The sequence below is a fragment of the Boeremia exigua genome (assembly GCF_020726555.1).
Source record: "Boeremia exigua strain MPI-SDFR-AT-0100 chromosome Unknown C7974scaffold_2, whole genome shotgun sequence".
NCBI lineage: Eukaryota > Fungi > Ascomycota > Dothideomycetes > Pleosporales > Didymellaceae > Boeremia > Boeremia exigua.
Genome location: NW_025763519.1, coordinates 1,287,870 through 1,315,605, shown reverse-complemented (window position 1 = coordinate 1,315,605; position 27,736 = coordinate 1,287,870). Strand labels below are relative to the sequence as shown.

The 27,736-nt window shown below is 53.2% G+C and overlaps 11 protein-coding genes and 1 non-coding gene across 12 annotated transcripts; 5 read left to right on the top strand and 7 right to left on the bottom strand.

Moving 5' to 3' along the window:
• The first annotated feature begins 143 nt into the window (after nt 1–143).
• On the top strand, nt 144–867 carry C7974DRAFT_385464 (uncharacterized protein). Its single transcript, XM_046140952.1, has one exon. It carries the CDS (start codon nt 166–168, stop codon nt 679–681), a length of 516 nt encoding a protein of 171 aa, XP_046001442.1. The 5' UTR covers nt 144–165; the 3' UTR covers nt 682–867.
• A 1,215-nt stretch (nt 868–2,082) lies between these two features.
• On the bottom strand, nt 2,083–3,296 carry C7974DRAFT_102632 (ribonuclease HI large subunit). The gene is made up of 2 exons (XM_046134865.1): nt 2,972–3,296; nt 2,083–2,918 (listed from the first exon to the last, which is right to left on the bottom strand). The coding sequence occupies exons 1-2, from the start codon at nt 3,186–3,188 to the stop codon at nt 2,101–2,103; spliced, it is 1,035 nt and encodes a 344-aa protein (XP_046001441.1). The 5' UTR covers nt 3,189–3,296; the 3' UTR covers nt 2,083–2,100.
• Nucleotides 3,297–3,652: 356 nt separating this feature from the next.
• C7974DRAFT_102613 (uncharacterized protein) lies at nt 3,653–8,766 on the bottom strand. Its single transcript, XM_046134864.1, has 3 exons — nt 8,379–8,766; nt 4,033–8,301; nt 3,653–3,982 (listed from the first exon to the last, which is right to left on the bottom strand). Exons 2-3 carry the CDS (start codon nt 8,278–8,280, stop codon nt 3,815–3,817), a joined length of 4,416 nt encoding a protein of 1,471 aa, XP_046001440.1. The 5' UTR covers nt 8,281–8,301; nt 8,379–8,766; the 3' UTR covers nt 3,653–3,814.
• C7974DRAFT_102597 (cyanide hydratase/nitrilase-like protein) lies at nt 8,589–10,164 on the bottom strand. Its single transcript, XM_046134863.1, has 3 exons — nt 9,864–10,164; nt 9,328–9,773; nt 8,589–9,272 (listed from the first exon to the last, which is right to left on the bottom strand). Exons 1-3 carry the CDS (start codon nt 10,028–10,030, stop codon nt 8,821–8,823), a joined length of 1,065 nt encoding a protein of 354 aa, XP_046001439.1. The 5' UTR covers nt 10,031–10,164; the 3' UTR covers nt 8,589–8,820.
• Nucleotides 10,165–10,674: 510 nt separating this feature from the next.
• C7974DRAFT_102486 (major facilitator superfamily domain-containing protein) lies at nt 10,675–12,660 on the bottom strand. Its single transcript, XM_046134861.1, has 2 exons — nt 11,877–12,660; nt 10,675–11,805 (listed from the first exon to the last, which is right to left on the bottom strand). Exons 1-2 carry the CDS (start codon nt 12,231–12,233, stop codon nt 10,690–10,692), a joined length of 1,473 nt encoding a protein of 490 aa, XP_046001438.1. The 5' UTR covers nt 12,234–12,660; the 3' UTR covers nt 10,675–10,689.
• A 186-nt stretch (nt 12,661–12,846) lies between these two features.
• C7974DRAFT_301891 (peptidase family M1-domain-containing protein) lies at nt 12,847–15,858 on the bottom strand (the record flags this gene model as incomplete). Its single annotated transcript, XM_046137870.1, has 7 exons — nt 12,847–14,391; nt 14,447–14,472; nt 14,519–14,712; nt 14,766–14,806; nt 14,899–15,414; nt 15,472–15,775; nt 15,827–15,858. The coding sequence occupies 7 exons, from the start codon at nt 15,856–15,858 to the stop codon at nt 12,847–12,849; spliced, it is 2,658 nt and encodes an 885-aa protein (XP_046001437.1).
• Nucleotides 15,859–16,454: 596 nt separating this feature from the next.
• Nucleotides 16,455–17,680, bottom strand: C7974DRAFT_102569 (uncharacterized protein). Its single transcript, XM_046134862.1, has 2 exons — nt 17,248–17,680; nt 16,455–17,202 (listed from the first exon to the last, which is right to left on the bottom strand). The coding sequence occupies exons 1-2, from the start codon at nt 17,286–17,288 to the stop codon at nt 16,830–16,832; spliced, it is 414 nt and encodes a 137-aa protein (XP_046001436.1). The 5' UTR covers nt 17,289–17,680; the 3' UTR covers nt 16,455–16,829.
• Nucleotides 17,681–17,884: 204 nt separating this feature from the next.
• On the bottom strand, nt 17,885–18,855 carry C7974DRAFT_385454 (er lumen protein-like protein retaining receptor). The gene is made up of 4 exons (XM_046140951.1): nt 18,720–18,855; nt 18,609–18,667; nt 18,275–18,553; nt 17,885–18,223 (listed from the first exon to the last, which is right to left on the bottom strand). The coding sequence occupies exons 1-4, from the start codon at nt 18,742–18,744 to the stop codon at nt 17,918–17,920; spliced, it is 669 nt and encodes a 222-aa protein (XP_046001435.1). The 5' UTR covers nt 18,745–18,855; the 3' UTR covers nt 17,885–17,917.
• Nucleotides 18,856–19,134: 279 nt separating this feature from the next.
• Nucleotides 19,135–21,344, top strand: C7974DRAFT_302744 (glycosyl hydrolase family 85 protein-like protein; the record flags this gene model as incomplete). Its single annotated transcript, XM_046137915.1, has 3 exons — nt 19,135–19,832; nt 19,877–20,972; nt 21,033–21,344. The coding sequence occupies 3 exons, from the start codon at nt 19,135–19,137 to the stop codon at nt 21,342–21,344; spliced, it is 2,106 nt and encodes a 701-aa protein (XP_046001434.1).
• Nucleotides 21,345–21,643: 299 nt separating this feature from the next.
• Nucleotides 21,644–22,606, top strand: C7974DRAFT_102408 (membrane-associating domain-containing protein). Its single transcript, XM_046134860.1, has 2 exons — nt 21,644–22,023; nt 22,072–22,606. Exons 1-2 carry the CDS (start codon nt 21,942–21,944, stop codon nt 22,479–22,481), a joined length of 492 nt encoding a protein of 163 aa, XP_046001433.1. The 5' UTR covers nt 21,644–21,941; the 3' UTR covers nt 22,482–22,606.
• A 1,152-nt stretch (nt 22,607–23,758) lies between these two features.
• C7974DRAFT_409000 (uncharacterized protein) lies at nt 23,759–25,332 on the top strand (the record flags this gene model as incomplete). Its single annotated transcript, XM_046143368.1, has 2 exons — nt 23,759–23,951; nt 23,999–25,332. 2 exons carry the CDS (start codon nt 23,759–23,761, stop codon nt 25,330–25,332), a joined length of 1,527 nt encoding a protein of 508 aa, XP_046001432.1.
• A 554-nt stretch (nt 25,333–25,886) lies between these two features.
• On the top strand, nt 25,887–25,990 carry C7974DRAFT_t32. The gene has a single exon. It is a non-coding gene; the product is annotated as a tRNA-Ala (tRNA).
• Nucleotides 25,991–27,736: the final 1,746 nt, after the last annotated feature.

Sequence of the window (27,736 nt, the reverse complement as noted above, 5' to 3'; positions counted from 1 at the left end):
TGGTGCGCAGGAACGTGGGGCGGCGGCTGCGATTGTCCGAGTACTAGACTGGGTGGTGTGAGGAGGGCACCGCAAGGGGGTGTATATGTGCGGCCAGCCGCGGGCCAAGAATGTATAAACGCTACTACTACTACATATTTAAGATGTTTACTACGTACGGACCCAATGCTTTTCTACCCCGCGCCACAGTGCCGCACAGCGTCACTGTCGCCCTCGCCCTCGCCCTCGCCCTCGCCCCCGCCGTGCCAACAGACCCAGCTGTCGAACAATAAACGTATCAACACACCTCACGACCTGCGCAACCCCACCGCCTCACTCCGCACCCCAACCCTAACCCGCTGCGCCCTGGCCACCATCCCCGTCCTCGCAAGAATCATCTCATTCAACGGCCCCGCGACACCCTTCTCCGTCCCCTCAGACCCTTCCTCCCCCTCGCCATCAGACACCTCGCTCCCGCTCCCGCTCCCATCACTGCCCCCCGCCTCGTCATCCGAGAAACACGAGTGCAGCACCGACGTCCTCCGGCCGCCCGGCACGCCGCCCCGCCCCCGCTCGCGGCGCATGCGGATCCGTAAGGGGGTGGGCGCGGGCTGGCGCGCGCTGGAGACGGGGATGCGCAGCGGCGTCGGCGAGCGGTGGCGCGGGCTGCGGAGGGCGAGGGCGTCATGGGTGGTGTGTTGAGCCTTGGGACGTGACGAGGGCGAGGGCGAGGGCGATGCCGAGCGGGACGACGGCGAGGGAGCGCGGGGTGCAGGACGCAAAGGGGGGCAGGAGGACGACGGGGGAGCGCGGGGCGCGGGACGGGAGGGGGGGCAGGAGACCGTGTCGCGGGGCGCCGAGGGGTGGAGCAGGGTCGAGGGCTTGCGGCCGCGGGGGGACTTGGGCGGGGGCGTGGGCGGCGACGGGTGCAGGAGGGTGCTGTGCTTGCGGGGGGCGGGGGGCGGCGCGGCGGCGGCGGAGGAGGGGGATGGAGGCGCGCGGCGCAGGACGGGCGCCATGGAGCGCTGCAGGTCGCTGATGCCTTCGCTGCGCTCTTTGCGCTGGAGCGCCCGCCCGTACACGCGCTTCGCGGACCACTTCTCGGCGTCGGGTGCCCAGGCTGGCTGCGTCTCTTTCGGCTTCTCCATCTCCTTCTCCTCGTCGCAGATCAGCGCGAACGTGCGCCGCGGGTCCGGGCGCCAGACGTGCTCGTTGTCGGGCAGGATGGGCTGCACCTCAGCGGCGCGGTCGTTGCCGATGCTCTGATGCTCGTAGCTGAGCATTCGCCAGTGGCCGTTGCTGTCTTTGCGGAGGCTGCGTTTGTGCGGCGCGGGCACGCGGGACTTTGGGCTCAGCGAGTCTGCGTCGTCGATGCTGCCGTATCCCGAGTCCGGGCTTGCTGTGCGTGAAGAGCGGGCCGTGTAGCGCATCTTGGAGGTGGGGAAGTTGAATGGGTCATCGAGGCCAGCGAAGACGGGGGCGGGTTTTTTGGGGGCGGAGGTGAAGAAGGACGGCATTGTGGATTGGAGGATGTGAGGATGAGTGCAACCCAGTATAGTGATGAAGTATAATACAGTAGAAAAATAGAAGATACACAGCGCTTAGATGGCGTGGTGTAATGCAGCTCTGTTGTTCGATTGGCTGTGACGTGGCTCCAGTAACGTAATGCAGTAGTGACGTGGATAGAGAGCGTTAATGGCTGCAAGTACAATCGAATGAATGTGTGCGAGATGCAGAATAGCAAACAGCCTCGCAGTACAGTACTCGACCTACTTATCCCCTCCTCCGTCTGTCAAGTTCAACCCCGATGCTGCCCCACCGATCTGCAAGACCGGCGCTTTCGGGACAGCCTTGCATGTCTGCTGCAGGTACGCAGATTGCCACGTAGGGCAATATCCGGACATTTCAGATTCCTTCTGCGTGGTTGGGGGTGGCTCATCGGAGTTGGAAGATGCTCGGGAACCTAACGTTTGGCTACGCGAGTCGACCAGGCCCGAAACCCGAGGCCCCATCATGCCTTCTCGAACACCGAGATCGACAAGACGTCGGCGGTGCCTGGCCGCTTCTCGTATGTCCAAGGCTTAATTTCATTGCGCCGGTGCTTTGGCGAGAGCCAGGCACTCAGAATGCCTCCATCTCGACCGTGACTCTCTGGCCGAACCAGTCCACCAGCTCATCGCCCTTCCTGTCTCCGCTAGTGAAAAAGTCGGTCATGCGCATGTCGTCTCCGTCGTCTTCGACAGGCCAGTCGATGCTGAGCTCTGCTTTCCTCCCGTCAAGCAGCTCCTTCACGGTGCCCCAGCTGAATCGACACTCGTTCCCCCAGCCAAACACAGGGTCCATGTTGGCCTTTAGCCACGCGCTTGTTCGCATGTCGCCCGGATAGCCCGAGCCCCATGCGACCTTGACCTCGCTCCCGCTTTGGCCGTGGGCAGCGGCCTCGGCAGGGGTGCAGTACGGCTCGTAGCACACGTCGAGGGCGGCGTCTCTTGTGACCTTGGCGCAGACGGAGGCAGCACTAACGGAGGGGTACAGGCTGTCTGCCTTGGTTGCGACGGTGATGGAGATGGTGGGCCAGATGCGCTCGAGCTTCCTCTGGTAGACTTCAGGCTTGCCGATGGTGTCGATGTAGATCTCCTTGACGTTCACGCCGCGCGCCAGCACGCCTTTGATGAGGTCGATAGTCGCGTCCATGGCCTGTGCGTTGAGGTTGTACTGGTTTGGCGAGAGCATGTGGGCGGAGATGTCGCGCGCCGACAGCGAGCGCGTCGCCCAGCCGCCGGCGGCGTGAAGGTCTGTGCCGGGTGTGCAGAGGGTGCGCATGAGATTGGAGCGGACTTGCGCCGTGAGGACCTTGGAGTCGTCGAAGTGGTGCGTCTCGGCGAGGAGCGAGTGGTGGAGCGGCAGTGGAAGGTAGAAGAGCGCATATACCATGGGGCCTGCCGAGGGTGAGTCTCGATGCGTGTTGTGACGATGAACTGTGTTTGCATACCTAACACGGGACCTCGCCCGGCCTCGTCAACGCCCAGCACGCACTCGGTCGACATATCGTCTGCGATCTGCTGCGGTATGGGCGAAAAGTGCGAGTATGAATTGCCCGCGAGCACGTCGCTCTTGTAAATCGACGGCGCAATGAAGACGCCGTTGGCTGGCGTCTCTAGCTCCATTTCCGGCATGTCCATCTCTACATCTTCTGTCGTGTCGGCCATGGCTGCAGTTGGTCGTGTTTGTTGTGCGTTTTGTCACGATGCTCCTCGCAAAGCGGTCAGACGCGACGCGACCTCGACGCGTCTCGCCCCACCTTCCGCACGCCCCACACCGTTGGTCGCAGTCTAGCTGGGCCGCGACGAAGCTGTATAAAGCTGTAGACAGGACATTGTGAAAACAGTAAATCAAGTCATTATGGTCCTATGTCGCTCAGTATGCTATGCACATGCCAGAACTTTTGCGCTGAACACAGCCAAAGCCGCTGTCCAGATGCCGTCGTGAAGCTATCCGCATCCCTCCCATAACCACAAGTTGATTGTCAACGCCGTTCGAGAAAATGGGCGTTCCAGCACCATGAATCCCTCAGACGCCAGCTTCCCAACCATGCAAATGCCCGAGATGAATGCTGCATACCATCTACCTGTACATGCATGCGCTCCTCCACCCTGAGCTAGCGTATTTCACGAAATACCCGCTCCAATCGCCCTTCGCAAAATTTCAAAGTGCACGAAAGTGCAAGCTTAATCGACTGTCTGGACGGCGAACAAGCAAGACGCAAATCGGAAATCCCGGCATTTCAGCACAAGATCAGACCCGAGCAAAGCTAGTCCATGTCCGTCGTCGTCTCTCAACCCCGAGAAGCACGCGTCATGTCGTTGCAGCGACTGACAAGAGCTGAGATGCGACGAAGAAGAGGGTTGCCCGGCGTAGTCTCGTTGAGCTCGATGTACTTGGCCGTCAGACGCTGGATCATGACATCCATAATCTTGGGGACAATATCCCTGATCTCGTTGTCCTGGGGCAGTCAGTATGAATCCGTAAACACGTCAGGTAGAAGTTGCTTACATGAGGATTGACGCTCTGCAGAACAGCATCGAGCCAGGCCAACCGCTGCTCCAGGTTGTGCTCCAGTGGCTCAGAAACGACTGCACCGGTCGACAACACGAGCAAGGGACTAACTTGTCGCAGGTAGCCGGGGTTGCAGCGAACGAAGATGGCATCGAACAGCTCTTCAGTATGGGGTGACTGCAGCCACTGCATAGTACCCTGTTCGTAGTTGCCTTGAGTCAGAAGATTGGTAATCGACTCGATTTCCAGTTCCTCCGGTGTCTTCTGCTTTACAGCGGGCGCAGCTTCCTGCCTGGACACAGGTGCCTGCGGGACTGGGGCTGGCTGCGCAATCGATTGCTGTAGCTTGACGATCTGAGCCTGGAGCTCAGCCTGAGTCGCAAACATCGATTGCATTGTCTCGAGGCATGTGTGCACGGTTTCAGTGAGTTGCGTGATCTTCTTTGCGTCTTCTAGTCGCTGAAGTTGAGATTGGCGAAGCTGCTCGCCGATCTGCTGTTCGAAAGTAGTGGTCAGCTTAGCGATGGCCGGAGTGACAACGGATCCAACAGACGCGACCACCATGGGCTCAAAGCCGCTGGTAACCTTCTTGGCAACCTGATCAGACAGCGACTGGAAGATTTGAGGAGACTTGAGGGCCCGAGAAACGGCATCAGGAATTTCCTTAGACAGCTGAGGTCCGAGAGCAGTCTTGAGGTTGTTGCCAATGCTTTGCTCAAGTGTCGAAGACGTCTTTGCGAGCATCTCCGGGAGCAGGACGTTACGCATATTCTCATCGACCATCTCGCGGATTACGCCCTCGACGTTCTCAGTCAAGGTACTGGACACAAGACGAAGAATCGCCTCCTGCTTGGCCCCGTTGGCGGCGTTCAGGACACGTTTGTCTTCGTCGAATCGCTTGTACATGACGTCCAGCTCGCGAGAAAAGCCCTTGGAGATTTCAGACGAGACGACCTGTTCGAGCTTCTTCTCATCAAACTCAACAGGGGCTGCGGTGGGCGCAGGCGCTGCTGCCGACTGCTGCATGTACTTGCCCATGAGTTGCTTGGCCCAACCAGGAACCTCGGTATCAGCAGCCTTCGCGGAAGATGGCTCAGCCACAGGAGTGGGCGCGGCGGCAGCTGGTGTAGGTGCTACAGTCTGTTCAGATGCGGGGGACTTGCTCTGGGCTGGTGCTTGGGCGATCTGCGCGTAAGACGAGGGAGGCGCGCGGGTTGAGGTCGAAGCCTGAGAGGCAGTCTCTGCAGCGGAGCGCTTCTTTTTCTTCTTCTCTGTCTTCTCGGCAGCGCCGCCGTTGAGGGTGGCAGCACGAGCGGCATCTTGTTTACTCTCAATTTTGGCAGGAGTAGCGGCACGCATCGCAGCCTCCGTAGTCATAGTCTGCCTAGTAACATTGCTGCCCTCCTTCTTCACGCTCTCGCGGGCAGAGCGATCAGATACAGATCGAGGAGCGTTGGGGGCGTCGCCAGCGGTTGATGATTCGTCACCGGTGACAGTAGCAGGCGCAGGCGCAGGTGGCTTGAGCAGAGAGATGGAGATGACGCCCTCCTCTTCGGCTTCCTTCGGGTTGAGAGGCTCGCCAATCTCCTTCTTCCAGCCCAGATCACTACGGCGGATACGCAGACAACATACACCCTTAGAGTGCATTGCGTACAACTCAAACAGAGCAGCGTTATCCGGTTCGTCAGCGTCGACAGGTCCAGCAGGCTCGTTGAGCATGTGGAGACTCCTGATCTGACCCTTGGAAGCAAACGAATACTCAGTGATGCTCGTCATGATAGCGGTCGCGTTGACGGGAGGCAATGTGCCCTTGTTTGCAAGACGGGAGATGTACTCGGCCTGGCTCAAAAGGGGCAGGTTGTACCTTGGACAGGATACATGCACGAAGAAGATGGAGTTGCGGGTGGGGTGGGCAACAGCCATGATGCCAGTCTTCGGGTGGAACGAGACGCTGCAAATAGCGTCGGATTCGTTGCCGTGTGGGAGGTTGATTTCTTGCACAGCCTTGCCGAGTCCCAGGTCCCATAGCTGGAACGAGTGGTTCTGCTTCATCCCGACCATGACATAACGAAGCGCGATACCCTTAGTATATGGCTTGTCCTTGTCGAAGAAGAAGACCGAGGTGGGCCATGACTTGGCATTCGGTGTCGTGGTGTGGAACTCGAGCAAAGTCTCGGATACCTCGACGTTCCTAGGCGCATTGCCCGGAATACCGAGTTCCGGGTCAGTAAGCGTGCGAATATCCCAAAAGCGCATGCGCCCAGCCTTGTCGAGGGAAACGATGACAGTATCGTCCTCACTGAAGGTGAAGTCCTTGCCAGCCTTGCCAGTCAGGATCTTCAGCGAGCGTTCCTTGAGGTACTTCTCAGTGTGGCAGATGCGAGACTTCTGGCGGACGTAGCTTGCGGCGACGCGAGGAAAGACTATGTGGATAGACTTGCCGCGGCCGACTGCGAAGAATTCGGGGTGTCGCGATGACGGCTTGGCGCGAGTCTTCAGCTGGCCACCAGACGTGTTGTCATCCTGCGAGGGCGACGGGGGGAGCAGGAGTCCCTGGGAATCGAGGTTCTCGCCGAACTGGTCCTCGCGGCTAGGATCAATGGATGTCCAGAAGACAGTGCCATTGACGCCAATACCGAGGATGCTCTCGAGAGACTGCTGGGTGTCTTCACCGGCACTGCAAACAGCAATGTTGAAGATGCGTTCCTGATGGTTCTCGAAAACCTGGCGGTAACTACCGTTCTCCTGGCGGATGATGCGGAAGCCGCCCTTCTTAGTAAGGGTGTAAACGATGAAGTTTTTGCTCGCAGAGACCAGCGAACGGTCGATCTGATCGAAGTCCTTCTTGATCCTAGCGATATCCATGAAAAGTTCGGGTTGAAAGAAAAGACGTCGAGGAGGCATGTCCTGGACCGTAATGGAGGCAAACGCACGCATGGGGAACCTGTAGACTATTACCGTCTGGTCCTCACCCTTTGCAAGACTCTCTTCAGCCTCAGCGGTCTCCCAATTCTCAACCACATCGGCATCGGCAACCTCAGCTGCCACTTGTCGCAAAGCAGTAGCAAGGGGCTTGGGCACGGATTGCTCAAACTCTTTCTTGATGCTCTCTTTCTCAAGCTCCTTGGTAATCTGAGCAGCAATGTCGACGACGGTCTCTTCAATCTCCTTGACCTCGTCTGCTGTGACGTTATTAAGCTCATGTTTGATCTGAGCAGTAGACTTGCCCTCAGCTTCAGCAAGAGCGTCCTCAATCTGCTGGTTGACCTGCTCGCCCAAGTCGCTCACAGCCTCAGCCACAGTTTCGTGCGAATGGGCGGGGGCTTCTTCAGCGGCAATGGCAGCATCAGTAATGTGCTTGGGCTTCAAAATCTCCATCTTCGGCACAGCCGCCCGGGAAGTCTCGGCGACTGGCGTGCGGTTTCGAGGGCTAGCGGCAGCGAGTTGATCAAAAGGATTGACGTAGGTGAACTTTGGTGCCAGCGACGCGGTCTCATTTTGAGAACGAGGTGCATTGCCTATGCCATCGTTGCCAAAGACATTCAAAGGCGAAGCCGTAGCACTTGCAAAAGGGTCAGCCGCGGACTTCTCCAAAGCTGCAGCAGCCAGGTCTTGTGCCAGGTCATCCACAGCCGTCTCAGGCATGTAGGAGAGAACTGGAGGTGAAAAGGCGGCAGCAGACGCGTGCGATGAGCGGGCGGGCGACTGTGAAGGCTTGGGGTGGTTCAGCAGACGCAAGAGCAGGTCCTGAGGATTCTCAGATGCTGCAGCTGGGGGAGGCGACTGCACGGCAGATGGCGCTGCGGGGACGGAGCCCTGCGAACCCGGCCGGTTGCCCATAAAGCCGGCGACAAAGTCGGAGGCCGAGACAGTGCGACCGTGGGCCGGGGCAACGGGTGGCTGCTGCTGCTGCTGGGGCTGCTGCGAGACACTGCGTTGACCAAGACCCGGGTTGAAGCGCAGCAGGCTCAGCAGGCTAGCCGATTGCTGTTGTGGCGTCTGCTGCGACACGGACCCGGCGCCGTGTTCGGGCGTGGGCGTGTTTGCAGACGACATATTGGGCGACAGGACGTGCGAAGAATGGTGTGGAGCTGGGCCGCTCGGTGCGGGCGAGAAGATGGGCGAAGAGACGGAGGGTTGGTGGTAATGAGGGTGCTGTTGTTGGCTGGAGGGAAGCTGCTGGTGATTGCCACCAGAAGCGCCGCCGCCGTTTAGCCGCTGGAGAAGCTCCTGCAGATCGGCCATGGTGAAGGCGACTTGGGCGATCTGTTTGCGCGTTAGCAAAGTGAAATAAAAGCGTCACGGAGGCAATGACGCGCCGAAGACCTCGAAGTTGCACTCACTTTACTCTGCCCAAAGTTCGCGTGTGGGATGGCCCGAGCCTCTCAAAAAACGCAAAGAAAAGGCGAACAACGTGCTCTGATGCGCAAGATGGCTTCAGGCAAACTTTTGATGGGGAAAAGGAGCTGCAATGTCTGCAGTGAGAAGGCAATGGTTGACGTGCTGTCAATTGGATTGATTAGCTCCATGTCGCTACGGCCGAATCAGGAAAAGCGCCAAGGATCAGCTCCGAGTCCGTCGCTGTCTCCGCTACGAGGCGATCTTAGAATTGATAATTCAGCATGAGCATCCTTTGAGAGCATTGATTCTGGATTTGATATGCGGAACACTCATTGTAGACCAGTGTCTCGGCATAAGCATACTAAAAGCTTACCCATGTAACTCAGTCGGTACACCCTGGCAGCGGACAGGCAAACGGGCTTCGACAAAGCTTCTCTGCAACCCTCAGTAGGCACCCTGAGGCGTGGCGTTCCCCTTCAGCTTCTCACTCCCTGCGTTTTCCAAAGGGATAGCGCTACCACGATCTAACGTTGCGAGCCTGTGGCCTCCACCCAGATCCGTTTCTCTCCTAACATGCTGCTTTTCCCTGCTGTCAACTCCGAGCCACAGCAACTCTGGCCTGCTGTAATGTCCTACAGGATCGGCAAAGTGTCTGAGACCGACCAGCATATCCATCGGCAAATCAGCGTACACAAACCCTTCCTTGTCCGCAGGGATTGGTTTCGTCAGTCGTCTCCCATCAGGAGCATACACAGCGGAGTGTCCACCACCGCTGGCACCAAATAAGGTTCCTTCGGATTTATGGGCGTCCACACCCGTGTTCGTCATAACTGAAGTGGTGTGTAATACAAATGTGCTTGATTCCATCGCATACGTCTGCGAGAGACACGCACAGCCTGTGCAAACTATCAGTACCCTTCTTCGCTTGACATTGAGAAACATCGCACTCACCGTCGGCTGTCATACTAAACAATCCTTGGTTATCATCCGTGTGCGGATGCAGCGGCGGCCAAGCGGCGACGTGGATCTGCTCTCTCAGACTAATCGTGTGGTACTTGAGCAGCGGTTGGATATGTTCCCAACAGCTTAGGGCGCCGACGCGGCCAACACCATCGATCTGGCTCACGTTGTTGAGGCTGGAGCCGCCAGCGTCCCCGTACACAGTGCGCTCCATGTGCGTAGGCTTGAACTTGCGACGCTTCATGACGATGGTGCCGGACGAGGCGATGGTGCATTGCGAAATGTAGAGAGAGTCGTGGTCGTTTTCCGAGAAACCAAGTACGACGGTGATGTTGGCCTTGCGAGCGGCGGCACAGATCTGGTCCATCTCTTTAGAGTTGTAGGACAATGAGTTCTTGATGTATTTGGTTGCCAGTGGGGGGTCTAAAGGGCGGGCCCTGAACGATGGTTAGTAAAACATGTGCAGACTTCCTCCGTAGTTCAATACAAGAATGTCATGTTTGAAGACATGTCAGGAGCTATCTCACCAGATCCATGCTGGATAGCCTGTAATCCAGACTTCAGGAAATGCAATAAGTTGCGCGCCATTGCTCGCTGCCTCCTCGATCAAGCGACATGTCTTGTCCACTGTCGCCTGGAGGTCGAACCACACAGGCTCGTGTTGCGTGACAGCTACTTTGACTGTGGCTGACATGGTAACTGGGTATCAATAAGACAAGCTGAGAAATGTGGTCGTTTACTGGATACTATGAGGACGATGATGCCCTTCGTAGGATGCCGACGAAGGCATGCTGAAGGCTTTATACCATTCGGCACGACCGAGCCCTCGATCGGTCTTAATACTATCAATGAGGAGCTGGAGCACAATGTACAACGGAAAGACTCCGCTTAATTCACGTCAAGGGGTGCCTTGTAGAAAATCGGCATGCTCAAAGGATCGGCATCCTGAAGAAGATGCCGAGACTAACTCTTTTGTCGAGTATACCCAAAGTTGTTTGTGATTAATCCGGTTTTAGACGAACTTGTATAGGTCGCCGTAGATAAACTGCGCTGGTATTCCGCTGTGGATCTACAGTTCCATGAGCTCGCGATTGTTTATCTCCACATTAGCTAATGAGTGATAAGCGGAGAGTGGTGCCGACAGAGCTAGGATCTGGACGTTGCGGGGTAAAGCTAAGCCGAGACAGTCGGTCAAGCATGAAATATCACAGCATTGGGATGTCATCTTGATCTGCTAAACGAGTGTGTGGTGTGCGAGGTCAAACTGTGCATTATCTCTTGGTGTCTGATCATGCAGTATGCCCAGCTCTTGTTCAGCTACTGACGAGTGTGGATTACATATAAGTGATGACGTTACACATTCCTTCCAAGAGCCGACTCGCCCTCAGCAAACTTCTTCTTCTCCTCCAATGTGATCGCTTGCTGGAGCGCAAGATCATCAACCGGAGCTAGATCCTTTGACGTGGCATCTGCGGCTTCCACAGGCACATGGTCCCTCACCACAAGCCACGTTGGGTACACAGACAAGACCAACATGGCCGTAGTCACACCTAGTGGTACTCTTCCTCCTTTCCACTTCTTTGTGTTCAGTCCAAAAGAAACAGCCTGACCAAAACTCTCCTGGCCTCTCAGTACACCTGCAAATCGACTCAATTCAGAGATGTTATCCGTCTTGGTAGCAAGCAGATAGTACAGCCAGTTCTGCAGTGCCTGTCTGGCAAAGTCCCAAAGGATAATCACAAAGAATGCTTCGACAAAGCCGCCATCTTCCCAATCAAAGACTGGGCTGCTTCTGGTGTACTTCTCCTGGATGACCCAACCGTACACCCACGCGACGATGTGTAGAAGGATAACGTAGAAGAAGCCATACGTGATTCGCTTCTTAACAGTGAGGCCTTTGTAGTCGAGGAATTGGGAGATGAGCTGCGACGAAAGGAGAGTGCCGAAGTTGGACACGAAGCCCATCAAAGCGCGAGCGCGCACGCCGAAGTAGTAAGCCTTGAAATTCGAGCTGTACTGATTGAAATAGGCCGCGTAGAATATTGGAAGCAGGAGCAGGACGTCTTTGCGCTTGGAGACGCGCCAAAGCGCCTGAAACTCGGCTTTGAATGATTTTTCTTTCGAGATAACCACCTTGGAGCCGTCGGAGCGCTGGACTTTCTCAGGCGGGGAAAGTGCTAGGGCGAGAGGGCAAGCGACGCACTGGAGGGCGATGAATATCAGGTATATTTGGTAGCCAACCTTGCCCTTCTTCTTTGCAGCCGCGTTGTTGTTGAGAGCGAGCACAATAGCGCCACCGACCAGGGGACCACCCGTCCGGAACCAGAGCCAGATGTTCATGTATTTCCCTCTCTTGCCTGGCTCGGGGTAGCCGAGGGCTACTGCACCTTCAGAAACCCAGAAGAGACCAGCGCTGACACCACAGCAGACCGCGCCAACAAGGACAAGCCATACATTCCCGTATCGGTTCTAACAAGGTCAGCGTTCTGAGGAAGCGAGCTTGAGTGCTCAGAGAGATTGGCTATGCAGAAGAGACGTACATTGGTATACAGACCCGCAGAGTAGATGGGGTAGCCAACCGCACCGAGGAACAGTGTATTAGAAAAGCCGATGCGGTTGGCGATGGGACCACCAAACAAGCAGAAGAAACCCATGATGCCGAACACAAGAGCATTCGCAGCGTTGACCAAGTAAGGATCAAGTGCACCTCCGGCTCCAAGATCGTTCATGGCATTCCACAGACCGGGGGCCAGGAAGCCTACGCCACCAATAACGAATGCGTTGAAAAGCGTCGATCGGTACCATCTTCGCTTTGAGTTGTCGATGGACGGCGCATTCGATACAGGAAGGGAGAAGTCCTCGACTGAAGGCGCCTTGCCAGAATCTTGGGTCGCCATTGCGACCTTAGCAAACGTCAATAATCAACTGCTAGATGTGAGAGGCAAACGCAAAAATGTGGCAGGCACAGCCTTCTATAAGACCATCTCTTGCTCGCCGCACGGTTGCACTCGATTGTTACATTCTTGCATCGCCAAGATGAAGGATGCAAAATCTAGTGCTTGCAACTAACAAAAGAGTCCATCTTTTTGTTGATGTCGACATCGCAGGGTTGCGATTTCGCAAGCAACCGCAGCGGCAGCTTGTTCAGACATGGTAAGAGCTCCACTTTCCAACCTCGTACTACGCCAAGCATGGAAGGTAGTCCTGCATTAAATGCGGGTCGTAGCAAACCAATCCCTTGGTTGTGGTGTCGTGATGGCCTTAGTGCTTGAGAGGCTTGATCAAATGGCGAAGTTCTTGTTGCAACTTGGTCGGCTCCCCATCAAGATGGTACAGCATGCTGCTGCGTTTAAGTAACAGATCGCCACCAATGACTAATTCCAGGGGTCTCTGACTCGTACCAGGCATATTCCCAATTTTAAACTATGTTGAATAGGTAACAACACGCATAGTTACATTACGGCCTCATTCATTCCGAAAGATCTTCAACTTTTACAGTCTCGGTCCAAGTCACGACAAGTAACTGTTGGCCTTCAACCACTCCCTGATCTTAGCCTCATCCCTCTTAGCATACTTCGCGTAGCTTCGAATGGTGTCATCGATAACCTCGAGGCCCTTGTCATAACCACGAGTATCTTTGTCCTTGAAGAAAGCAGCAATCTCATTCGCGACCTTCTCGTCAGCGAATTTGTTCAAACCAAAACGTAAGAAGCGCTCTAGGACCACTAGATTGCCAGATAGAGCAGGGTGAACGGTCTGGCCCCAGTTGTCCCGAATGTATTTCCACACTTCGGGGCGGACCTTGGAGTTGTTCGCCAATGCAATGGTACCAGAGTGCTTGTCCTGTGTGGCAACCTTGTCTGAGAAGATGAACTTCAAGAAATCTTGCGCAAGCTCAGGTGTCTGAACACGACCCATCGAAACTAGACAGATTTCCTTTCCGTCGATAGACGACGTTGAGAGGTACTCGTTCTGGACGGCTTTGTATGCTGCTTCGCCACCATTTTTGATGGCAATGCCGAACACAGCACGGCGGAGAGAGGGGTGGATGGCGGATTTATCCGTTCCAGAGGTGTAAGCTTCGAAGCGCTTCGAAGCTTCCTCAACTGTCGCCTTATGGCCGACTAGGCCCGCCGACAATATGAGCGCTGCGCGGAGCTGGCCAGTGAGGAAACCCTCGCCATCCTTGAAGTCCCATCCGACCTTCTCGACTGCGGGCGTGATGAGCTTGAGGTGATACTTCCTCAAAGCTTCGCTCACATCCTCGCTGCCGGAGAGTACACTGCGGACATTGCCAACGTTGGTGAGGATCTGCGACCAAACAAGATAATCCGATTCATCCTGGAAGCTCTCTACAAGCGCGAGTAGACCAGCGGTAGACCCAAATCCAGCGATCGAGTTGGCGTAAGCATCTCCAATGATTCCGATTTTGTCCTGTACTGAGAGTTCGTGACGGGCTTCACCGAGCTTGACAAGGCGCTCTGGTGGATAGTTCGTTCTGTAGAATCCAGTGAGATTCTTGTTGAGTTGATAGAAGTCACCTTCGACGTTGCGGATGGTCTCTTCCTTCTGAGTCAGAGCGCCTGTCTCATGGACAGATGCAGTAGCAGGCGAGGAACCCGTGTGCAGGCCCAAAGGAATCCACCAGACTGTCGAATCCTCCTCAGGTTTGACATCACCAGCGAGAAGGAAACGCTGTTGGCGAATGCCAATTTGGCCAGACTCCTCAGCGACAGTAACAACAGGGAAACCGATCTTGCGAACCCAGAAATCCATGAAGCTGCTGACGTCCTGACCTGAAGCCTTGCTAAGCGCAGCCCAGAGATCATTAGTGGTAGCGTTCGAGTATTGGTGGGCTTTGAGGTAATCAGCAACACCTTGTAGAAACACCTTCTCACCGAGATGGGCGCTCAGCATTCGGATGACCGAGCTGCCCTTCAGGTAACTGATGTGATCAAAGATCTGATCTACCTCGAGACCATCGTAAACAGGCACTTCAATAGGGTGGGAGGTGCGTAGAGCATCAAGTGCGAAGGCTTGTTGCACGGAATCAGTCTGAGTGCAATGTCAGCAATCGTGGAGGAAAATCACCTCGTGCTCTTGAACGTACAACAAATTGTCCCCATACGTTCCAGTCTGCCTTTTGTTAGTTTTCTTTCGACCCTGCTTGAATATATCTTACCTGGATACAGGTGATCGATAGCGAACCATCCGACCCAAGTGGCAAAACCTTCATTGAGCCAAAGCTCATTCCACCAGTCCATTGTGACGAGGTTGCCAAACCACTGATGAGCAAGCTCGTGAGCAACAACGTATGCGACTCTATTACGGTAACTGTCCGCAGATGTTTCGGGATCGAACAGCACAGCGGTCGTACTAGAGGCGTCATTAGCATTCATGTACTTGATTGTAGCAACCCTGGCACTGACCGATAGGTTATGAGGCCCCAGTTCTCCATAGCACCATGTGACTAGAAGGCCATGTCAGTTAACAGATCACACAACATAGAGCAGGTTTGTGTATTGGCAGCGGTAGTTGCACACACTGGCTGTCCAGACTTACGAATTCGTGGACGGCAAGAAGATCGACCTTAGGAAGCGGGTAGTCGACCTGGAACACCTCTGAGAAGTAGTCCACGATCTTGTGACAATTGTCCAGAGCGAACTCTCCCTGCTTCTTCAGTCCTCGAGTAGTGTAAACCCTCACAGGGAGGCTCTTGCCGTTATACTTGCGCTCGGTGAAAGCCTCAACATACTCAAAGTCGCCAATGGCCCATGCCAAAAGGTATGTCGACATGACGGGTGTAGTCTCGAAGACCACTGTGTGGAAACCCTCGCGCTTGCTCTCTTTTGTCTCCTTCTCAGGCATGTTGCTGAGGGCAACCTGATCCTTGGGAAGCTCAATCTCGACGTCGAAAGTGGCCTTGAGGTTCGGCTCATCAAAGCAGGGGAAGGCTCGGCGGGCATCACACGCCTCGAACTGGGTGCTGTACATGTAATGGAACTCGTCGTCTTTCGCGACGGAAGCGGGGACTTCACCCTTCGGGGTGTACTTCGAGCGATAGAAGCCAGCCATGACCTAGAGAACTGGTCAGTGATGTCTTCGGTTTTTCTAGGCCACATGCTGACGACATACGTTGTTGATAGTTCCTTCGAACTTGACATTCACAGTTACCTCACCCGAGTAGTCGATTTTCTCTCCAAAGTCAAGTGTGACGCGCTGGCGCTTCTCATCGTACGTGATGTCCTTGGCCGACTTGGTAGCATCGCCTGCCTTCAGCTCAGCGCTGTGGACCTTGAGCTGATGAGCATTGAGCACGAGCTCAGAGAAGCCACCATTCTTTGTGATATTGGTGTTGATGCTGACAGTGCCCTTGAAGCTGAACTTGCCACCGAACTCGATGTCGTAGAGAGAGATAGCGTAGTGGGATGGTTTGGCCCTTCAAACTCTTGTTAGTTTTGTTGCATGTAGAGAGCAGTCTGCAACCTACCACGAAGGGAGGATGTCTCGGTCTGACGCCATGTCTGCGAAGCTGCTAGTAACGTCGGTCTGACAATATCTACTCTGGGCGCTCAAGGCAGTTGGTCGAGTGGCTGTAACCCTCGGTCTCAGTCGTAGTTGCACACGTGGGGCACTGTGAAGCTCTGTGGCTCTTGTAGCAGAATACAAGGAACGCTTAGCAGCGGCTGCAGAGCGGTAAGAGGTAGGAATTGGTCTAGGCAAAAGCTTAGTCCAAAGCTGCGGGCGAGAGCCAAGTCTCGAATAGTGAATAAGGGACGCCAGTTTTGAAAGAGGGAAGGGGCGGACGGGGTGAATGGTGGGCGTGAGGTGATTCCGCTCGGGAAGGTGCCGAGCGCGTCGCTGGAGCCGCTCTGTTCACAAAACGTCAACATCCACGCAACACCTCAACAACTACGATGTTGGAGATCATCTCAAGAGCTGAACTGGGCTTTATTTACACCAAGGAATATTTGATCTTAATTGCTGGTCTACATGGCTCAGAATACTCCGTACTGCCAGCATGCGAATACGCGACGCAGGGACCTTGATCTCGCGACCCCTCTTAGCGCGGGGCTCTGCTATCAAGTACTTAAGAAATGAGAACACGAGTAATGGAAAATCATGATTTGTAGACGTTGAGAATTTTCATTCTATTACCAATCCGACTGCCGGACATTTCGGAGCAGAGCAAGATAGTACTGGTGTTTCGGGAACTTGATGTAAGCTCACTCACCTCCGTGATCACGAACAGACATGGCCTTGATTCCGAGTCTGCTCCGTTAACTTCGTGAAGCCCCGTATGTGTGCAAAGGAACAGGTGTGAATATCGTTTGGGGTCCATGAAAGGTGCAAAACGCCGTGCAAATGCATTGAAGCCAAACGCCGGTCATGCAATTACCGAGCACCCTCAGCAAGAACTCTTTCCTGGGAACGGCGGGAGCCTCTCACATTTGCTGACCCCGCCCATCATGCCTTGACTCCGCTATGGTTTGCTAGATGCGAATCAAGACATCCAGACATTGTATCCTCCATTCCTTCCTGCCTAGTAGTCCCTTCACCCACTCATTCATCGCACCTGTACTAGCTTTGCCTCTTACACCATCGACTGCACCCTTGACCAAATGATGTGCGGTATCCGTAGCGGCCTGTGCAAAGACACTGGCTGTCTCGAGCAGCGGTGTTGTCTCATTTAGCGCAAGTCCTGGCGTGTCCGTGAGCGGAGGGTCAAACCACGGCGTGTGGAAGTCGAATAGAGCGACGACAAGGATGAAGAGGAGCAGCGAGCAGTAGACGCAGGGCCGGTTGAGGAAGTACGTTGCGGAAATGAAGAGAACCAGGTAAACTGGTGACGCATTCGTGCGAAGTCTGAGCGCATTAGAACAAGGCAGTTGGGGACGTAGGCCAGCTTACAGGAAAAACAGCACAGGTATCCAGCTGCGAAGGCAAAACATGGTGTTGGAGTTGGTGTCGTGTGCGGATTCTGGCGGGATCAAGTGCGGCGCTGAGATCCAGGAGAGTGCGCACAGGGCGCAGAAGCGAAACAGCGAGTGAACGGGTATTAATACAAGTGCTACGGTTCAAATAGAGAAAGGGTGGCGAAGGCGACGGGTGTGGTGTTCTACCCAGGTGTTGGCTCAGGCCTGTCTAGCAAGCACAATCAACGGTTGAGGCTGGCACGTGTCAGCCACTGCGGACTTCCAGGGATGACGCGCGATTGTCCGTCAACGCTGGCGCAAAGTATGTGCTTCTGAACCCCGGTTTTAGCCTCCAAATCCATTGGTACTGCGATGCTACGTTGTGCTATGTGGCCACATTATGGCCCTAACGCTTGTAGAATATCCTACACATGACTGTCCGTACTCCTCTATCCATGCAGTGGGTACAACGACTGCCTACGATCGTATCATCTTTCAGAGTTCGAGCCAATATCGCTTTCCATAACGCCAGTAGTTGAATAAAGTACATAAAGCTTGCGCGCGCCTTTTGTAGGCTCCCGGCTCAATCGTTGAGCGACGGCCATTTCTTGCGAGCGCTTAAACAGGGAGGTTGAATTTCTTGCCTTGTACAACCCTAGTGTACGTTAGCATTGGTGATCACTCAATTTAGGCGTTTGTAAGTGGGATACTGACTTAGTGTAGTAGATGTAAAAGAAATCTGAGTACAGAACTGTCTGGATGATGCCCGCAATGACCGCAATCGGGTCGTAGAAACGCGGGACATCGAAGAAGTACCTGTAAATCCAGTTGGGGATATACAGAGCTCGGTAAGCGCCCAGCGCAAACAGGTAGTGAGTTGTTATTGTTTCCGCTTCCCCAGTTCTTTGAAGCATGAAGAGCTGTGGCAAGATAGCGACCGACTCAAGCCAGATGGAGAAAGCCCAGAGGATCTATATGCATCTCTTAGTTCCCATTTATCCCAGCTCGATGTTCGAACTTACCTCGGTGAAGGTATATTTGTATGGAAACAGAATCGCCAGCACCGTGCTGATCGCCAGCAAGTACTGTACTTTGAAGGTATCGAGATTCGGATCGTGGGTGGGCTTGAAATCGTTGAGCATCAAGTATACGGTATACGCGGACGTAGAGATGAAGACGATCTTGAAGACGGTATTGTACAGCGCATTGGGGTCGTAGAAAGTCCACAGGAGGTCAATGTATCGACTGAGGTATACGATCAAATACAGAAACTGCGACTTGAACGAGATACCAGCCGCGCTCTGTTGTTGCTTGTCAGACTTTGCGCAATCTGCTTGCCATTCTTACGGGACATACGCTTGAGGTCTTCATCTTGTGCAAGAGAATCAGAATGGATAGTAGATGGGACAAGTCCCCTACACAGCCGTTGTTAGCATGCGCAAGCCCCGTAGGTAAACTTGAACCTACCTAACACCCTGAAAAGGTTCATCATGACGACGCGCCCTAGGTTGGGGTATTACTTGTGAAGAAGCGCAGCTACTCGAGTGTTGGTGAAGATTGGACGTTCTACGCGACGTGGAATAAAATGACACGTTTGGAAGCTGCAAGGCGCTGGGGAACTGCAAGCTGATCCTTGCATGCCAAGAAATAAACAGTTCCCGAGTCCTTGCCGGAAGATCACACGTCACTGCCGCAACACCATGCCAAAAAGGCCACCATTGCCCTCTCAATTATGATGACATCGATAGTCCCTCATCGATCTGAGGAGAGCGGGATGTGACGAAAAGCCACATCGTGATACTTTCATTGGCGCTGGCAGATCTCTGCTATTGACGAAAGAAACGCTGCATCACGATACCGTGCAACAGCACTCTGCGGTAACATGGCGTATATACTCGGCTGGAAAGACATTTTACGTCCTATACGCGACGGGTACCGACATCTCTTTCCATTGCCAGATACAGGACCAACACCAGAAGAACGTCGAAAGCAACGCACCATCGACCGGCTGAAGGGCTTCACTTACTTTGACACCCTGGAGCAGCTGGAGACTTGGACTGATACACATGCTGATCCTCTGCAGCGAGCCAATACGCCGTTGTTAGTGCGTTCGACTAATTCGAAAGAAGGACTAGCAAAAACAAACATCCTCCTTTGCCATGATCACGCAGGCAATTACCATAGTTATGAGGGGACATCGAGCGTAGGCCTGGCAGAGGAAACGTATGCATGTGAATACTTGCAACACATCGATACATTCGTGTATTTCTCTCACAAACTCGTTTGCGTTCCGCCACCAACTTGGACCAATACACTACATCGCAACGGAGTGAAAGCTCTGGGCACGATATTGATCGAACCACAAAGTCCAGACTCTGAGCAACTGTTTCGACATGGCGAAGATGGCTTGTCTTTTCCTCTGGCTACGAAGCTTGCCTCAGTTGCGAAATGCCATGGATTCGATGGATGGCTTGTAAACATCGAGAAGTCGTTTTCAACAACAAGTTGGGACCCCCAGAACCTAGCAGCTTTCCTTCGTCAGCTGAAGTCAGATCTTGGAGCAGAGAGAAGTCTCATCTGGTTAGGCTGGATATCTTCTTGAAGAGCTGCGTTGACCATGATAGGTACGACGCCTTAACGACCTCGAACAAGGTCTCTTATCAGAATGCGCTCAACACACAAAACCTGTTGTTCGCAAAATCTTGCGGCGGTATCCTGACCAACTACTGCTGGAAAGAAAAAAACGCGGCTGACTCAATACATGAAGCCTTGCGAGGAAATGTACCACCACAGCATGTTTACTTCGGCATAGATGTTTGGGCACAGAATGCAACAAAGCTCTCGCAACCACGCATCACGTACCCTGAGTATAGCGGCGGTGGCACTAATACTGGTGTTGCCGTAGCCAAGCTCGCTGAATTAGGCCTCTCGGCTGGCATCTTTGCACCAGCATGGACGTTCGAGCATTTCCCTGGCCACGGAAGAGCAGTGGAGCAGACTGTATGGGACGGAGTAGATCTTCCCAGGGCTACATCCTGCTCATGCGGAGACTGTGAAAAGCGACATCGACCGAACCAAGCAATGCACGTGACTAGCTTTGCAAAACTATCCAATGCCGGCTCGGAAATGTTCTTCTTCACAGACTTTAGCAGAGCTTTTTGCACTCACAGTGACCAGGAAAAGGACAGTCTATTCAGCGGCCATGTGATACATGCCCAACTTGGCTCACAATCAATCTTGCCCTTAAGAGCAGAGTCGCTGGGCATAGCATGCCCATTGCGACACAGAATACAAGACGTTAAAGGGCGATCGGTGTTGATAATTGAGACTCGCAGCTTGCCTTCCCCGTCTATCAAAAACGTTGCGGAGCTCACGAATCACGGCTGGCCAATGCCACTGTTCAAGGTCGACATGCCTGCAGATGGATCGCTGCGACTACGAATCTCCTATCGAGACCTTTCAGAACTACCGCAAAGTGTCCATTTCTACATGAAGATCTCAGGTGTGGTGCACATCATTGCACAATCCGATCAGTCTCGAGTCGACCATCTTCTCGATGTCCAAGTCAAGAGCAATGCTCTTACCCCGATAGCGAATCCTCGTCTGGAGGAACTTGGCTTCTACTCCAAGGCCACTAATGTTGGCACTGAGAGGATCCTTACAGAGGTCGACTACATCTGCATTCAGCCAGGTTCGTCTTGTTTTACTCTATCCCAACCAGTGCTAAATAATGGAAACTCGGTCCAACCAATGTTACCACTGAATACCCCGTCAAAAGAGTTCCACACCATCTTTAATGTTCGGCGTGCAACTCTTGGGGAAGGAGAGGCGCAGCATGTCAGACTCTGTTGGAGCCACACCTCTCACAGATTGCCGGTGCAGGACATTCCATACAGCTCTGTTACCGGACCTTTTTCGTATTTTGCGATTCAGCTTGACGACATGTTTCTGGGAAGAGCGTATGCAGCAGAGCATACGCTTCCAGCTTCGCTCGTAGAACAGTTCGCGGGACGTGATATCTTGGTGGAGATCAAAGGTATAGGCTTCGACGGACACAAGCTTGCGATCAGCAGCATGACTATTCCTTTTTGATTGAATTTCGTCAGATGCTCTCGTGGCTCCTGCAAATGCGAAAGAACAATGGAAATTTCAGACGATCGACATGGACATCCACCCACCTTATGTTTGCAACATGATCCCTTCCGCGTTTGATCACCATCCGGCTCGTCATCCGTCACAATCGTGACTCGATCATTGCAGTGCTGACAGACCTGACACGCTTCATGCGTGACCAGGGGTTCAGCCCTACCTGAAACATGCAATACGCCATCCGTGGTACATCACTCGTCAGCCGAGTCCAACATGTTAGAAACATCGAACGTAGCTGGCCACTTACATGTCCACCACATAGAGTTCCCACCTAGGCTCCCAAGTTACAGAAGATTGCATTGTAGAGAGTCGCGTCGAAATGGGCAAATTTAGAACGAGCAAGAAAATATAGAGCGTGCTAAGGCGCCCTTCAATGCCTTGTCTGCCCCTTCTTCGCGACCCTCGTTCTACTTTCCAAAATCGTTTTCATCTCCCAAGATTCAACGCTGAAAATCTGCGCTGTTGATCCTGAGGTGATCACAGTCCAATATCAAGTTGATCGTCGATAACATCTTCAAAACAGCAACATAGGAGATCACAATGGCCAAAATCAACCCAATGTATCCTGTCCGTGGTGCACAAGCAGTGCTTGCCATCATTGTTCTCGGACTCATGGCATACGGTTCGTCCCTCTGCTCGACGTTCCATGACGATGCTAACACTGCAATAGTTTCCTCGTGGTGGACATCGCACTGGCGCCAGGCTTCTCCAGCTCAAGTCTCTTTTCTCATCTTCGCGTCCGCATGGTCACTCGTTTCTCTCATCCCGATATTCCTCATACCTCTCAAGTTCAGCCACATGCTCTCGTCCGCTGGAATTCGCTGGGGTCTCGTTGCACTTGATGCGCTCACCATGCTTTTCTGGTTCGCTGGTTTCGTGGCTTTGGCTGTGTTTCTGAATGGCAGAATCTGCTTTGGCCAAGTGTGTGATGTTGCGAGAGCAGGAGCGGCGTTTGGAGGCTTGAGCTGGGCGGTAACCGCAGGCGGATTCGGATACGGGACATACCTTGCTGTCACTGCGGAGAAGAGGAGGGTACCAGCGGTGCAAAAGCCAGATGTTGCCATGCATCAGGGCGTGTGAGGTATGGCCTCGATAGAGCTTTGGGATATTGACGTAATGGTCGCGACCTCGAGACACAGCAGACTGACCTGAGAACGTTGGCCATCCGGAATGGTCGAGGGGCTGTTAGTTGCATACTTTTTCGGTGTATTTTGGTTGTAATCAATGCTTAAGTACAAGCAAGAAACCCACGAACGTGGCTTTATCTTTCAATCGTTCGTTCTCAAGGCATGGGTTCTTTCGTGTAGTTTTTCACGAAAGACGATGGATTCGCACCTTATCTCGATGATGAAGACAAGGACTGCGATGGCGCATGTTGGCCAAATTTGGACCAATATGCCATAGGACCCCAAATACCGAACTTTTGAGAACACCGACGGGCCCGAAATCAGGCACATCAATCAACCTGAGGCATGTATGGCTACTCCATCGTACTGTTAGTTCGTACTGTTAGTTGCCTTGTGAAGCCTTTGTGAAACCGGGAATAGTCAGGAGGTCGCTGAAACGGTTGCTGCCACGGACTGTGCCGTTCAGCCATGTCATCAGATTTCCACTTGGTTACATGGAGGTTCGAGAATAACAAATATATATCAGGTTCCAGATGAATGATAAGAAGGTGTTAAAGTCTGCGAAATCATCAATAGCTCGTAGAGAGCACATCGTTGAGGCCGTTCATCATCATTACTCATCTTGGTTAGCGCTGAAACTAGTGCCTGCTGAAACAGAAGTTGTGGCGTTCCTGTCTGAACCCTGCCCAGCCTCCACTTCTGGAACACATGAATGCTCCCACAGTGGCCACACCACATACACTTCAGACTTCGTACGAGCTATTGCCTCGCTGTCACTGTGTCGTCTTGATGCTGGATCAGTAGGAGCTATATATGTCACTTGTTTGACTTACTATAGAGCATCGAGCTAGGGCAATACTTCTTTCAAACACGCCCGCAGCAGGAAGCTTGTCATTGTCAGGAGTTTCCGCGAACCGACGAAAGAAACATTCGTGAAGATTGGCACCCTGCTTGGCGGGGTAAAATCGTTCCCTGGACTAACCAGCTATACGCAGGGGCCGTGAGGGGCGTCTGGCCATGAGTAGCCCCAGTACACCTAATGATACGATATGATACCACATGCGGTCAGACCTTAGCCGCGAAACAAGTACTCAAGATCCCTCACGGCGTTGCACAAACATCTCCTCTTTCCCCCTTTATCTTTGGCTGCACAGTATATGGGGTCTCGCGGTTCTTGTTCTTGACAAGCAATACATAACCCACACCAGATTCGATTCAACACATAGCACAATGCCAAAGACTGTTGTCTTCACAACGATGACCCCGCTACCGGCGGGCATCACTCGGAAGAGCGTCCTCGATATGTACAAGGACCATCTGGCGATGATAGATCTGAACCCGCTTGTGGTCGAGCGCTACAAGTGCAAGCCTCCCAACTACGCACCGACCTCGGAGTACTACGCGACATGGTACACAATTAAAGGTACTTAGTTTGCCTTGAGGATCTACAACTTTGCTGACACGTACAAGACAAGGTCTCTTATCTCCCCGGGGGTCTAGCAACCGGATCGGTTTCATATCATGCCGTCTTCCATGACTTCCCCGATTGTCTAGAAACGCACGTATACGCGCCACTCGGTCTAGATATTCGAGGGAAATGGAGCGTGGGTGGGTCATTGCCAGGAGAGCCTAGAGAGCATGTAGACCACAGCGTCAGTGTCCCACGCGCGGGATTATACATCCGCGAGGAGGTCAAAATGACATGTTCGAAGCTGCTGCTAGGTTTTGTCAAAAAGACATTCAAGGACTCACATTCATACCTGGTCGAGAAGCTGGTCGAAAGAGCGCATATCTTGGAATCTAATTTCGCAAACGAGCGGTTGCAAGCATTGCGAAATGTTGAGCCACGGGAACGTATGGGCCATGGTGATATCTTCATTGCCCCACCACCAGATTATCAGGCTGCACCACCGCCTTACCAAGCTCAAGCTTCCCCTCGCTTCGTATCGCATTCACGAAGCCACAGCGCCAACCCGATCCTGACTCCTGGCCTTTCGTATTCCTCATCTACCGAACGAATTACATCCGTCTCAAGCCTACCAACACCACAGGACCGCCCTTCCTCTTCTTCAGCGTTGAACCTCAAAGCAGCATCAGCCCCAGAGCAGACCCTTTATCTTTTGCCAGCAACGACCTACGATGGTGGCTTATCTTCGAGCTTCACCCGTCCCATTTCGCTTTACCCTGGTGCTGCTTCAAATCCAGCATCCAATCGCGTTGTATCACTGTACTATGAGACGACGGTGGGTGAGCAACCGTCGGATGACGAGTCTGACGAAGAGCCTGGACTTGACTTTAGTCATGTTGTAAGCCCACCGTACATTCCTGAAGTACGCCCCATCTCTTTCAACTTCGCATTTGAACCGAGATCGCCCGGTCCTAAGACCCCAATATCGAACGAAGACCTGCTAGCGGACATAGATGCCGCGATTGACGAAAGCTATGTTTACAATTCGCTGGATACGCACTACGATGCCTTGCCGACACCGAACGCTTTACGGGTTTCGAGTCAGAACGAAACACTTCAAAACAACACTTTTGGGGTTCTACCATCGACCACATACAGTGGTTTGTCTACGCCGTCCGTGGATACCCTGCCCTCGACCACATATATGGCAGCGCCACAAACTCTCGACACGCTGCCATCGACGACGTACTCTGCCGACTCTTTCCTACCATCCACAACATATGCACCTAGATATGAGAGGAAGGACTCGGTTATGCCATATCACATGCACTCCGAATTGCCACCAGTACCGCCGAAGGACGAGAGGTACAGGAGACCCTCGCAGGCCGCTGCCTAGCTGCCTCAAGTCGAGCGGATGTGGCGCACACCATCTGCTTTCCTTTGTACATCATCTTCGAAATTGGATACGAACTGATGTTCGATGTCGAAAGGATTGGTAGAAGGCCCGTGGAGGTTATCATGTAACTAACATGGTCCGCTTACCATCGGATGTTTGCATGTTGCCAGCGCTGATTATACGAGTTTCTTCGTCGCGCGTTTGATTTTATATACCCACATCTCCATCGCGTAACAATGTTCTTTAGTTCATAGATTCATGCGTTATAGATTATATGGATTTGCAAAAGTAGAAATGCTTTAGAGAACATTAAATCATATCTTCGCCACTGATAATAATACCGGTTTCTTACTGCTGCAATATTTGATCATGGTTGAGCTTGGTTGCGTGCGCTTGGTGGGCGCGGAGAAAATTCTCGCACTAAAATACCAACCCCTGATGGGGTTCATTCCATACGAGTCATCTGGCAGATATGACTTGATATCAGATGTCGAGTGCTGATTTTGAAAGGTGTTAATACCACTCTGCACTCTGCATCTCCATCAATATCAAAAGGGCTTGTGGTTTAGTGGTATAATACTCCCTTAGCATCTTGTGGCGTCGATAGAGTCCTAGAGAAACATGGGAGTGGTCCAGGGTTCGATTCCCTGCAAGTCCACATTGTTTTTGCTCTTGTTGTCCTAATATCGTTGCTGTCATGGTGGTGATAGTGCTTGTGGTGGTGGAGGGCGTGCAAGTTAGATTTTGGCGACGCCGAAACTGCAGAACGCCGGATGAGGACTCAAAATTTTCTTTCTGGAGCACATGCTTGCATACCATACCTGCTCCGTTTATTGTTGCAGCGGTGTTGGAATTGTTAGGCATTATTGGGTTTTGGTGGTTGCGTGGATGAATGGATGGATGCGGACCGGTCGTAGACCTAGGTAAGGGGACAGACATTGTCTTTACGTCAACGTACTGTAGCAGCGTCAAAGTATCGTCCAAACATATTGCACTCGGGCAGCCACTTAATTTTATTAGACCTGAACCATTCTTGTTGCAGCCGACAAGCCACAGAACCACTACTGAACAACTCTGTTTAAGCGCACACACACCAACAAGAACGAGACTTAATGAGATTCATGCTGGGTACAGTATATATGAATTCAGTGGATCTTGTCCGGATAAAACAAAGAAGTTCACGCAGCATCGTCCCTTGCAGCGACAGAGTGAGCGAACAGACAACCCACAAAGCGCCTAGTCTACTTTAAGCAGTTCGCCCCAGGAGCAAACAACGGCTATGTGCATACTGTACTCAAGCACGACGGCAATTGTCCTCGTGTCACACAGAATCATGATGGTTGTCGGGTCAATCTATCACCTTCAGCAAAGCGCTCAGATGACCTGAACAAGCATTCCTGAAATCGTCACATTGCAGAAGTCTCGGCCTCAAACGCCTTGCCAATGAAGTCAGAATCGTTCGGTTGCACGTTCTGTCAAAAGTGGTTAGCTTCTATGGTAGTCCGTGATCTGCGAGGCTGGCAAGCGAGAGTACTCGATGGGCACCCATGGACAACAAGATGCAAGCTAGCCAAAGACGTCAGACTAAGACTACGTATAAAGCTGTGTACAGCATGCAGTTTGTCCGCGAGTTTATGCTTCTTTTGCGACTTCCATGGCTCTCTCACTTGAAGATTGCCACATCTGCGGCCCATACCAGAGAAACGGCGGGGCTAGCGCCTTTCAGCCTAGCTCAAGCGCACACCTGCCGCTGCGGGCAGTTGATATTTTCTCTGTTTGCCTGCTGCCCCTCGTCCTCTTCCAAACACTCCACTTCAAGTCAAATATCTGAGATCTCTCGCCTTTGATCTCTTCTACCCATCAGAACCTAACAGTAAGTCGCAGCTCTTGCGCTCCGTGAGCGCACTTTCCGCGGTGCATGCGCATCGCTAACATTCCACAGGTTTATACCACCTCACGAAAAATGGATTACCAAGCTCCTGCTCCTGCTGCCGGTGGCCGTGGCTGCTACAACTGTAAGACTTCCAAACTTCGCTCCGCAACCCCGAAATCTATCTTCGAACAAAAAGCCCCCACTTCACACGATTTGGCGAACTTGACAGCTATGTGCTGTGAATGAGCTCGCTTCGCCAATTGTGGAGCACGGAGGTGTTTTGAGAGTTATAGATGCACGCCACATATCTTTCCTCACACGTCCGTCGATCGCCCTCGCCGCGTTGACAATGTGCAACCAAGAGCAATATACTAACACATCTCAGGTGGCGACAACTCTCACCGCGCTGCTGAGTGCCCCACTAAGGGTACCCCAACCTGCTACAACTGCGGCGAGAAGGGTCATGTCAGCCGTGAGTGCACCCAGCCCCAGGCTGAGAAGACCTGCTACCGCTGCGGTGGCACTGGCCAC

Coding starts and splice junctions, on each gene's coding strand:
- C7974DRAFT_385464 (XM_046140952.1), top strand. CDS start 166: ATGCTTTTCTACCCCGCGCCACAGTGCCGCACAGCGTCACTGTCGCCC.
- C7974DRAFT_102632 (XM_046134865.1), bottom strand. CDS start 3,188: ATGGCCGACACGACAGAAGATGTAGAGATGGACATGCCGGAAATGGAG. Junction 2,919..2,971: donor CGGGCGAGGTCCCGTGTTAG/GTATGCAAACAC, acceptor CACCCTCGGCAG/GCCCCATGGTATATGCGCTC.
- C7974DRAFT_102613 (XM_046134864.1), bottom strand. CDS start 8,280: ATGGCCGATCTGCAGGAGCTTCTCCAGCGGCTAAACGGCGGCGGCGCT. Junction 3,983..4,032: donor TGCAGAGCGTCAATCCTCAT/GTAAGCAACTTC, acceptor TGACTGCCCCAG/GACAACGAGATCAGGGATAT.
- C7974DRAFT_102597 (XM_046134863.1), bottom strand. CDS start 10,030: ATGTCAGCCACAGTCAAAGTAGCTGTCACGCAACACGAGCCTGTGTGG. Junction 9,774..9,863: donor GGCTATCCAGCATGGATCTG/GTGAGATAGCTC, acceptor ACCATCGTTCAG/GGCCCGCCCTTTAGACCCCC. Junction 9,273..9,327: donor GTTTAGTATGACAGCCGACG/GTGAGTGCGATG, acceptor TAGTTTGCACAG/GCTGTGCGTGTCTCTCGCAG.
- C7974DRAFT_102486 (XM_046134861.1), bottom strand. CDS start 12,233: ATGGCGACCCAAGATTCTGGCAAGGCGCCTTCAGTCGAGGACTTCTCC. Junction 11,806..11,876: donor CTGCGGGTCTGTATACCAAT/GTACGTCTCTTC, acceptor TGACCTTGTTAG/AACCGATACGGGAATGTATG.
- C7974DRAFT_102569 (XM_046134862.1), bottom strand. CDS start 17,288: ATGTTTTGCCTTCGCAGCTGGATACCTGTGCTGTTTTTCCT. Junction 17,203..17,247: donor ATACCTGTGCTGTTTTTCCT/GTAAGCTGGCCT, acceptor TAATGCGCTCAG/ACTTCGCACGAATGCGTCAC.
- C7974DRAFT_385454 (XM_046140951.1), bottom strand. CDS start 18,744: ATGATGAACCTTTTCAGGGTGTTAG. Junction 18,668..18,719: donor GAACCTTTTCAGGGTGTTAG/GTAGGTTCAAGT, acceptor ACGGCTGTGTAG/GGGACTTGTCCCATCTACTA. Junction 18,554..18,608: donor ACAAGATGAAGACCTCAAGC/GTATGTCCCGTA, acceptor AAGCAACAACAG/AGCGCGGCTGGTATCTCGTT.
- C7974DRAFT_102408 (XM_046134860.1), top strand. CDS start 21,942: ATGGCCAAAATCAACCCAATGTATCCTGTCCGTGGTGCACAAGCAGTG. Junction 22,024..22,071: donor TCTCGGACTCATGGCATACG/GTTCGTCCCTCT, acceptor ACACTGCAATAG/TTTCCTCGTGGTGGACATCG.